General features: G+C 39.0%; 1 protein-coding gene across 1 annotated transcript; it reads left to right on the forward strand.

The window, feature by feature from the left end:
- The first annotated feature begins 1,737 nt into the window (after positions 1-1,737).
- On the forward strand, positions 1,738-11,067 carry LOC134790956 (protein abrupt-like). Its single transcript, XM_063761980.1, has 6 exons — positions 1,738-2,042; positions 2,114-2,305; positions 4,679-4,834; positions 6,428-6,806; positions 7,888-7,999; positions 10,728-11,067. Exons 1-6 carry the CDS (start codon positions 1,860-1,862, stop codon positions 10,942-10,944), a joined length of 1,239 nt encoding a protein of 412 aa, XP_063618050.1. The 5' UTR covers positions 1,738-1,859; the 3' UTR covers positions 10,945-11,067.
- The last annotated feature ends 524 nt before the right edge of the window (positions 11,068-11,591 follow it).

Here is an 11,591-nt window from a genome sequence, read left to right on the forward strand (position 1 = left end):
TAAAGTAAATGAGTAATCCTAAGTATTCACCGTCAACTGTTAACGAACGAACAAAGACTGCTGCTAGTGCTGCTTATACCTTGGACAGCTAGAAGAACAAACCCCTCCATTCTCAATGAGTTCTATATCTCCAGTCATCTCTTCCCAACATGCCATGGGTGAGCCCTTAGATTCTTCGGACATATTATCCAACGCATGACGTGGAGAGGAGAAACACATTAATTAAAGCCGAATGAATGGTAACGTGCTCGAGTTGGAGCATGTGTGAGACGGTCGAATGCTATGAAGAGGTCGGCTTGCAGCAGTCTGCACCGTGCAGTCTATACGGCTTATGACCGCACCAAATGGAGACAAATTAAATGTGGTCGCGAGCCTCAGCAATGAGAAAACGAGAAGATACGTCTCAGTGAGCTTGGTGCTTCTACGACAAGAAAACCATTAAAAAGAAGCCATAGCAGTCCACTATAGTCTAGTAAATGTCAAGGATATGTGGAGTTCTGTTTTGTTAAAGTACGTCCTTTTTAATTGGATAAGCCATGGAAAGCTTGAGAAAACGGAGAGTTACAGATCAGATCGAAGGTCGTTGGGACCAGGTAACCTCTTAATGCAAGCCAGTTACTAGGGAAAATAAGTTATTATACACAATACAAGCCTTATTGAGCTTACCGTGGGACTAGATTGATCTGTGTAAAATTATCCTATAATATTTATTTATTTATTTTTATTTATTTATCCTATATTCATTTACAAACCCTATTTTACTCACAGCATATTCAAACTATACGTAGTCGCACCAAACAAAGTCTGCAGCGGATTTGATAGCCCACGCAGTGTAAGTGTTATGTATACGTCATAATTTCATAGAAGTTTGACGTTTAAAATACTTGCACTGCGTGGGCTATCAAAATCGCTGCAGACTTTTTACGGTCTGACTATAACTGACCAGTAACCTGCATTGATAAAATGTTCACGAAAAACAACAAATTAATGATTTTCCTTAAGAAACCTGAAAGTCAAGGTCACGCCGATTTCACGCCGAAAACACGCCGCCGCCGCCGATTTTTTGGCAAACGCCGCCGCCGATCATTTTATAATCGGCGCACACGTCTACTCCCTATCACCCGTACGTGCGAATTTACAAGCGCGACAGAGAGACAATACGTCGAACGTGGTTCGCAGTAGGCCCTCAGCCTCAGACTCTAGGCTGTAACACAGAATAAATAATAGTACTAGGTACAGAAGACTCACTCTCTAACAAAACGCGTCTGTTACGATCAGGACAGGTATGGCCGCTAGGTGGCGACGCGCCACGCGCGGCTTATGGCTAACCACCAAAATTGGTGTGGAACGGATGTACTTTTAGCTACCTGTAGCAAAGCGACGAAATCGCGGAGTGAGCCACGCCTGGCTGTAACGAAATGTGTGTAGAGCTGTGTAGAGGCATGAAAATAAAATAAAAAAATTGAAAACTACCACTACAAGTTACGTGTATTCATGCCAGTAAACCTTAGAGTCTTAGAGGATAAGTATATCCTCTAAGCAGTAACCTGATTAATCTCATAACATAAATCTCATAATCGTTATTTTTACATTCTTGACACTTAATTGATTTCTAACGATTAATAATCGATTATCGAGTTAGGTACTTATAAATTCATCTACTTAAACCTACACCCAACCAAACATTTTCACATGGCAACAAATTCAATGTCAGAAAAATCGAACAACACGGTTGATTATTAGCAACACAAGTTTGTTTTCTGTTTGCTTTTGCTTTCTCTTGAACTTAATTATTTTTTATTATTTTCCTTAATTTTTTCGACAAAAACTGCCAGCCATATGCTGCGTTTCTCTCAGTAATGGCGAATCAGGAAATCAGTTTAAAATGGAACGGGTATCAAAACAACATTTTGACGAATGTTAAGGGCTTGTTTGAGGATGAGGGGTTGTCGGACGTAACATTGGTTTCCGAAGGGTTTAGCTTCAAGGCTCACAAAGTTATTTTGTCAGCGAACAGTTCAGTGTTCAAGACAATTTTCCAGGTAAATAACAGTTTTTACACATGTGATTTGTGCGTGTAACTTTGCGTGACGCCTACGTGTTTTTTTTGTAGCAAAACCCCCACAAGGATCCTATAATAGTGCTTCATGACATCAACACGGCGTCGCTGCGGACGTTGCTGACGTTTATGTACAATGGGGAGGTGAATGTAACTGAGGAGTTCTTGCCCATGCTGCTGAAGACAGCAGAGGCGTTGAGGATTTGTGGTTTATCGACGGGAACCGACACCACGCGAGATGATGAGGTATGTACTTCTTATTACATTCTTTCTTACAACTAGGAAACAAGTCTAATTATACTGATTTAAACTTTCACGATTATTAAACATTATCAAACTGCACAACGGGACTTAATCGCGTATTTAAGTTTTAAGATTTAGTTTTAAGTTTTAGATGTAGCAGGGAGCCTAAGGTCACCGAAGGACGTTATTCCGTTCCAGTCACCTGGCGTTTATAAAATAGATTGCAGTTGTGGTAGTTCCTATATCGGAGAAACTAAGCGCACCATAGCAGAAAGAGTTAAGGAACATATCGCAGCTGTCAAAAATCGTCAGGTCAACAAGTCTGCGGTGGCTGAGCATTTGCTGGAGTCAGGACCAAACCACTGGATTGAGCTGCATAACCCTAAAATCCTCTCCACGGATCGCCATTTCTACAGTAGAAAAGTGCGGGAAGCCATTGAAATCAAAAAACATTGCAATTTTAATCGGGACGAGGGTTTTAAGATCTCATCCACATGGAATCCAGTCATTAGTAAATGTAAGCGGAAACGAATATCGACAGTCGATAAATCGAATATCGTTAGTGTTGTGTGTCGACAGAGTGACATCCCTAGTGCGCAAAACGTTCAAACTGATAAACAAGACCAAGTGCGGGTAGTTCGAAAAACTCGCGCGGCTAGAAGATGTTGATGTCAACTTGAGCCAGTCTTCTCCGAGACCACGGGGACAACGCCGTCCTCGAAACGTCGGAGGTAAATCTTAAAACTTAAATACGCGATTAAGTCCCGTTGTGCAGTTTGATAAAGTCTAATTATTTTCTTAAATATATATTGATTTGTATTTTTAAATAGTCACACTACAATGTATAAATTATAAACTGAAATAAATGTCTTATACTACAGAAAAAGTGACCAAGCCCTCCCTTTAGAAGCCCCTTAGGGTTAGTCAATGGTGCTTAGCCTTTCAATGATGGTGTACACTCAAGAATTTGGGGCAGGTTGGCAGGTATCACATTTTTTTGCGTGGTTAATATTTGTTCCTCAGTTATGGATGTGATCTATGTATTTAACTATGTACCTATGTTGTTTCCTGGTACCCATAATACAAGCTGTGCTTATATAGTTTGGGGCCAGATTAATCTGTGTAACATTGGCCCCAATTTATTTATTACAAGTTATATCTATCTATCTAATACCTTTCAACAAGCAATTCTTGTTTATTTATTTATATGTATATTTATTTATATATATATTTCGGGGATCTCAGAAACGGCTCTAACGATTTCGATGAAGCTTGCTATATGGGGGTTTTCGGGGGCGATGGATCGATCTAGCTAGGTCTTATCTTTGGGAAAACACGCATTTTTGAGTTATTATATGTTTTCCGAGCAAATCTCAGTCTCCCAGATATTACATGTTTTTTGTTATATGAGCCTCCAACATTGCATGCTGTGTGCACAACACAGCATGAGTATGTTGTGTGAGGAGCCACTCCCTTTAATTGCTTGTTGCGCCTGCATTTAATTGCAACTATTTTTAATGTAACAATGCTTCCTGAATTAGGATGCAACAGAACCGGAGCAGGTTTTTTGTTATACTTACATAATAATGTTGTTGATTCTAATTTAACTAGCCAATTATCTGAAATAGAAGCCATACCAACAACAATGCTATTTTGAAAAGTGATTTGATCTCATGGTTTAAAATAAATAAATATTGTAAGAAAATATTACACAAATCAACCTGGCCCCACAGTAAGCTCAATAAGGCTTGTGTTGTGGGCACTACATGACAATATATATAATAGATAGATATAGATACCTAAACACTTAAATATATAGTAAAGAACTCAGGAACAAATATCAGATATGAACACATAAAATAAATAAACACCTTTACCAGCATTTGAACCCGGGACCTCCTGCTTTGTAGGCAGGGTCACTATTGACTAGGCTAGGAGGCCGTTAAATTGACGTTTGCTTGGAATAACAAAGCTTTTGTTTGTAATATGAAATAAATATTAATAATTTGGGGACCCGGAGCACATTGTAAATTTAGGGAGCTAGCGAAGCTTCTCACTGATGCTACGGGTGAACAGTGGGCTGGTTACTTCCTAGCCCAGCGAATTGGCATAGGCATTAAGCGCGGCAATGCCACCAGCCTTCTGAGCACCGTACCATCCGGCGCCAAGCTAGCTCCCATATTTTACTTCTAAATCTGTGTATGTAATAGTTATTCTTCTTCTTCTTCATATATTAATACTGTTTTGCTTTTAATAAATTTATCAATTTTATAATTTTGCTAGGGGAACTATTGTGCCCCCAGTCCAGATTAACTATTTTTGTTATAAACACAATAGTAAGTAATTGAGGATTTATTGATTGTTGTGTACTTCCAGAAACCAGCTAGTACTACTACTACTACACAGCCAGCTAAAAAACGCAAGAAAAGCGAAACTGAAGATAACAACAACAAAACTAAGAAAACGGCTCCGACACCACCAAAACCTGATACTGGCACTAATCTTAGTACACCAGACTCCTTCAAAAATAATGTTAGTATGGATGGAACACAGCATGAAATGCAATGTTTATTTCTTATTAATTCACTTATTTACGTCATATCTCACAAAATTACTATAAGTATAAGAGGATACTTGAGATTATGTTAAGTAAGTGGACCCTAGGCTCTTTTAAAGTGCAACCAGTGCCCTGTTTATTAAAGCTTGTAACTTGTAACACAGAATAAATAATAGTACTAGGTACAGTCACCTGCAATAATATGTTACTCTTCGAAGGCCGCAAAAATATGTGACACGCTCTTATTTGTAGAGCCCTAAGAGCGTGTCACATATTTTTGCGGCCTTTTTAAGAGTAACATATTATTGCAAGTGACTGTACAGAAGACTCACTCTCTAACAAAACGCGTCTGTTACGATCAGCACAGATATGGCCGCTAGGTGGCGACAGCGCAACGCGCGGCTTATGGCTTTCCCCAAAATTGGGGCGGAACTAATGTACTTTTAGCTACCTGTAGCAATGCGACGAAATCGCGGAGTGGAGTACAAGTGGAAGTCCCTTTTTGACAGCTTTTGTTAGAAAGGGACCTCCACTTGTATTACAAGCTTTTGATAAACAGGGCACAGGAAATAACTAATTAATGTGAGGAGGAATTACACAAATCTGCATCAAGTCAGCCAACCAAAGTAATGTAGTTGCAAAGAATAAATTATAGTACTACGGTACAGAAAGGACACTTCCTACAAAACCCGAAGTTTGACAGCGATTCAGGGACGAATCATGCTATTCCGTTCTAATGTATGGCACTATCCCTTTCGGCTATTTAGGGTTGTCAAAATTCAAGTCATTATCTTATCTGTGGTCGTGCACGCAAAAGGAAGTCAAGTGGCGCCAACCCTAATAATTGCTCGGAGCAATGCTTTGCCGGAAGTGAGGAGTGTCTCCCCACTGGTAGTTGTAGGTGTAAAATAAAAGTTTGTTTTTTTACCGACTTTATTCCTGTCATGTAGATAGGTCAAATTACATATTTATAATCTGGCACTTTGCTTTCTAAAGGACCATGGGTAACTTTGTGTGGAGCCTGAACCCAACGCCAACAGAAATGAGAGTAAGGTCATCATTACATAGGTATTCTGTATTATATCTATTGCCTAGGCAATAAGGGTGACGACATTTTGAAAAATACCAATATCTCAGTTCTGCAATCGAATTCCGCTTGGTGCCCATAGAACGAAATGAAGTACAGAGAAATACCTATCTAATGACCTAACTCTCAACTCTGTTTGTTTTGGGACCATTTTGACGCATAGTCCTTTAGCACTATCAAATCCATCTGACTGATATCTTGTTGGATCATTGTGTGGGACTTCAGCCTCAAGGTCTTGTACTTTCAATCTCACAGTTCGTTTCTCCAGATTGTCCGCACCCTTACATGCTAAATGACCGAAATATCGCACTATTCATTATTTAATTTTACTGTATTATGTCTATTAGGTGTATTAGGCATTTCATTTAGAACCTCAAATTACTTCTGCGCTGTTCTCTCTAATCCTATAAACGGAACTAGAACTAGGTTTTTAGTCTGCAATTTGTTTATAATGTCTACATATTATGACATTGCGTTACAGAATATAGTGCCAAAACTGGAGCCCATTGATTCGCCGCTAACCGATTACTCGGGAGAAAACACAAACGACACAGACATCGCCCTCCTAGATGAAAACGAGAAAAAATACTCAACAAGCCCGGAAAGTTTCTCAAGCAAATCCGTCTGCACTACCGCCTCCGGAGATCGTTCTGTCAAAAAATGGATTAACGAAGTCAGCAGCACGCAACCTTGTCTGAACATTAACGAAAAAGCCATAGAAAATATTGATGATGATAAAGAATGCATCGAAATAGACAAGGAGGTTGAGACAGTGTTACAGAGTGGAACTATCGTTGAATCTCTAAGCATTACGACGGAAAACTTGAATTCTGTGTCCAGTGAGGCGCAGAATTGCAAAGGTTAGTTTTTGTTTCTTTGTTAGTGTATTAAATGCCCAGACTACCTTGCATAGAGTTCGCATGGTGAGGTATTTGATAAGACTTGCCGTCACCTTACAAAGGCATTGTTATATCTAAAGTACTTACTACAACTAACACATCCAGTCGCATTTTATTAGCATCATCTTACACGATTATCCACTACAATATTTCACGTTAAGCAGTAGGGACTTAAATGTTTTTGATACGCGAAATATACATGCGAAAAGTTGTAAACATGAACACAGTTGAGATGAGCAATCGCGCCCTCATTCATTTAATATTAATTTGCAACCAAGTGGGTACAATAGACTCATTTAACAAAAACAAAGCTACGTATAAAATAACAAGGACTAAATTAGAATGGGAACACAAATGCATGGTGTCCGCAAGCTTACAATGCTACATCTAGTGTGCATACGTGTTTCTTTGTTATGATTCCTAGAATAGTGAACTAGAAAAGTATGCGTGTTTTATTCACCTATGGCGTTATTCATAACGCGTTATTGGCCTGAATTTGCTACGAATCGTTTGTTTTTATCTGTCATTTTGAATTATGTATTTGTAAGAAAGGGATAAAACACAATTTAACTAAATCAGGCCTGTAAAGTTTTATGATTAAGGGGGCTAGTCTATAATCTATGTGCACTTCAATTCCTTTGTGGCGCGTGCCGCGGCCGCTGCAGGGGACCATCGAGTGCGCTGACTTCTGGAAGGGTGTCATGTTTCGGAGGTTCCAATTCAGGAGGAGACAATTCGATGAAGCCACACCATTGTGTCTCCTAGAAATTTAAAAATAAAAAAATATCTATAAAAAGGGACCTTATTGTCGATGGCGCTTACGCCGCACAGCATCGCGCGGCATTGTATTTATATCGGAGCATCGTTAATAATGTCGTAAGCGCCATCGACAATAAGGTCCCTTTTCATAGATAACGTCACATATATCTTAGTCTTGTGTTTGTAATTTGGGTCTTATTGCCTAATTCATAATTAACCCGTCGTATGTCTAAGCACTGATCAGTGCGCAAGAATTTAAATCCGTTCGCTACGTTGTTTCCAGATAAAAACACGTGTTATGCCAACCCGTCGTTTCCCTGCCCGTTTTGCCCTCGCGTGTACAACAGCTGGGGGTATAGGAGGCGACACGTCAAATCTCGACATATGACGAACAGGTACGATTTATTTATAACATTCAGTTTAATTATTATTTAGGAAATTCATCACATCGAAAATGTGATTGAGATGTCAATGGGACTCTGTATCTCTAAACGAGCAATTCTTGTATATTTATTTATATATATATTTCGGGGACCTCGGAAACGGCTCTAACGATTTCGATGAAATTTGGTATATGGGGGTTTTTGGGGGCGAAAAATCGATCTAGCTAGGTCTTATCTCTAGGAAAACGCGCATATTTGAGATATAATATGTTTTCTGAGCAAAGCTCGGTCTCCCAGATGATGATTTTTTAACGTTGGCTATATATGAGTTGCTAAATTTCAAACTCGGGTAAATCCATCTGTCAGATTATGCGATTTTGGTATTAAGAAAAGGGAATAGGGTAGATATTTGCTGAGAAGGTCGAATGGATTTACCCGAGTTTGAAGTTAAGCGACACATGTAGATGTGCTAAGTTTGGCGCTGGGGTGGCCACCTTATAGTTCGTTTTTTTAGCATTAGAAAGACCTTGAAAAAAGGTAAGCGATCTTAACATGTCTTTTAATTGAAAAACGCTTTTTAAAAATCAGTAACTATTACTTATGAAAGCATAAGAATATAAATGATCGTGTTAGATTCATAATTAATTGTTACATATTTGCCGTAACTTATTTTTAAAATGTGTTTTTCAATTAAAAGACACGTCAAGATTGTTTACCTTATTTCTAATGCTAAAAAAACGAACTATAGTTTATTGTTGTTGATTTTTTACGTTTTTTAAATTCGAATCCAGCTTAGATGTATAGACAAAAGAATGCTGATGCGTAAAATGCTGTCGCACATTTGGCAGCTATTGTGTATGGTGGTATATGACCTTACATCTTGTGGTAACGCGCGAACGTTCGACAATAATTCAGTGTCATATAACGTATTGGCGCCATACAGCAACAGCTATGGTTACAGAATCTGAGTATTTCTTTGTCAATAAATCACTACATCATAAAACAATGTCCCCCCCCCCCACCGCGTCTGTCTGTTTGTATGTTCGACTAAACCCAAAAACTATAGAACATATTTTCATGCGGTTTTTACCTATCAATAGAGTGATTCTTAAGGAAGGTTTAGGTGTATAATTACTAATTAGTGAAGGTTTACCCGTGCGAAGCCGGGGCGGATCGCTAGTTAATTATATTATGGGTCAATCTTGCGCAAATAGGGGATATTACTGCAATGTTCTGCCGCCAGAGTGCAGCACTACCGACTCAGTAAATTCATAGACTAACTTATACATACTGTGCCTTAAACTGTTTTTGACAAGTTTTCACAGACAATAAAATATGACATTGATGCACCAACGCGGTTTGTTAACAAGGGCCTACCGGTAAACGAGAAAATCGAAATTTAGTTATCTGCCTCTTTATCGCTCGAATATGCAAGAGTGATAGAGAGATTATATAACCAAATTTAGATTTTCTTGTTTCGCGGTAGGCCATGTGTCAATGTGGTTTGTTTACTGTATGTGCCACAAAGGTGCCACCTACGCAGAGCTTTGCCTAATATTCCCTATTGTTTAGTCCTAATTCTACCTAACTCTACCAACTAGGTTAAACGGTCGTTATTATGGTATCCTCGTAAGACCCAGCATATAAAGTTTTCATATTTTTAATTTGAACCTTATTCTTTAAGTAAATTGGAACGAATTTCGTTTGGTTTAAAAAGCAACGAACAAACGAAATGCTACTTTATCTGGTTCATGAAAGGTTCAAATTAGATTGCACGAATATATACATTTAGTCTCAGGAGGTTAAATATTATTTTTTCAGCTGTGAAAGCTTACCTGAACGCACTCGAGATGTCATTACCTACATCTAATCGACCCGATCTAATATATTTATATTGTTTCCATACCAATAACATATTATCCAAGTGAGATATTATGACATATTGGTGTGTGGAGGGTTAAAACAATTTTTGTTTTGCAAATGTGCTCGATCATTGTTTTAATGTAAGTAATATACTATTAATTGATCACCAGTACTGGTTGTATGGTTGCACAGGTGTCAGATATCAATTTAGCTGAATACACATGCTTCCAGCACATATGCAAAAACAAAAGGAATGTATTTTTCATTTATAGCGTCCGACCGAAAATTGGGTATAAAAATCAAGTGTTGGTTCGGTTTCGGCCAAAAAACTGCCAAACTGCCGAAACTGTATTTTCGGTAGAGTCCGACCGAAGTTACTGTTTCCGTAGGTTTCGGCATAAAAATCTTGTTTCGGCCCAAGGGTTGCTTCCGGCCGAAACTAGAGCAAAACCGATGCTTCGGTTTCGGTTTCAGCAAAAAATTCGTCTATACCCGGACACTATTTTTTTCATCAGTTAATCACACTTGCTCGTAAAGCCCATTTTATCTCATCGGGTGTTATGGTTTTGTCTTGCTGTTACCTTATATAAACCTTGAATTCGACACATAAAAGGGAAGGTAATCTAAGCATCCTTAGCAACAAAATATAAATAAAAGTACAATAAGCATGTGAGCTGTGGTCACCTATAAGTGGTTAAGCATCTGTTATTGTTAAATGTCCTTGTTTCTATGTAATTGTGTAGATGTATTATCCGTTGGTGATCCTTAAATAAAAAAAAAAATAAAAAAAAAAATAAAAAATAAGATAAGATGGAGGGTTCAGTAATATGTACGTTGTCGAATTAAGGGTTTCTTATATTTTCCTGTATAATTCCAGATTGTCCTGCAAATGGTGCGTCTCCATCCTCCCATCCACCGGTGCCTGGTATTCCCACGCCACCAGAGCCCACGGTGTGCCCCACGAAGAGGCCCGGAACTCCCTAGTAGTCATGGTGGAGGCCCACGCAGTTCTAACCTTGAACGAGCCCAGCGTCGCCCAGTTATTGGGACAAGTGGGAATGGGAGATGGGAACGCAGTGGAAAAGACTGCTTAAGGTAGGTTTTTTGAGTGTTTATGGGCGGGGCCCGCGACAATTATAGGTCTACTTATCTCAGGCGGTTAATAAAGTTGCACGGTGATTTTGTAGTAGAAGGTAGCTGTGGATTAAACTTGTTAATACTCTGAAACACACCCGACTTGTCAGTAAAAAAGGCGCGATATTCAAAGTTTCTATGGGAAGTCAACTCTTCGCGCCTAAATTTTTTAAATTTGCCACTTGTTTTACTGACATGGTCGCTGTGCCAAAGTATATATTAAATTTTTACGTACCTTATTAATTCGGTGGCAATCACCCTCTCAAGTGCAACCTTTTGCCTACTAAAGAGATTTTTCGACTATCTCCATGTATCGGATGATGGAGCTCAAGGGCAGCGATTTGAATTCCTTTGGTTCGAGATACAATTTTACTTACTTAACACATTCAGTGCCAGCGACTCCCTAGGGGAGTTCACTGTTCGTAGGCGCTTTTCGCTACATACGGTTTTTCCCGTGTTATCGGCTACGCTCGTAGCGCGTAGCTCGGGCTGGCACTGAATGTGTTAACATAATTCATATCAATTACATGAAGCCAGACCTTCAACTAGTCCATAGCTGGCCATAATAATTTAATACCAACCGCCTCAATTAAACAGTAGACCTATA

Source organism: Cydia splendana, chromosome 5 (genome assembly GCF_910591565.1).
Source record: "Cydia splendana chromosome 5, ilCydSple1.2, whole genome shotgun sequence".
NCBI classification, from domain to species: Eukaryota; Metazoa; Arthropoda; class Insecta; order Lepidoptera; family Tortricidae; genus Cydia; species Cydia splendana.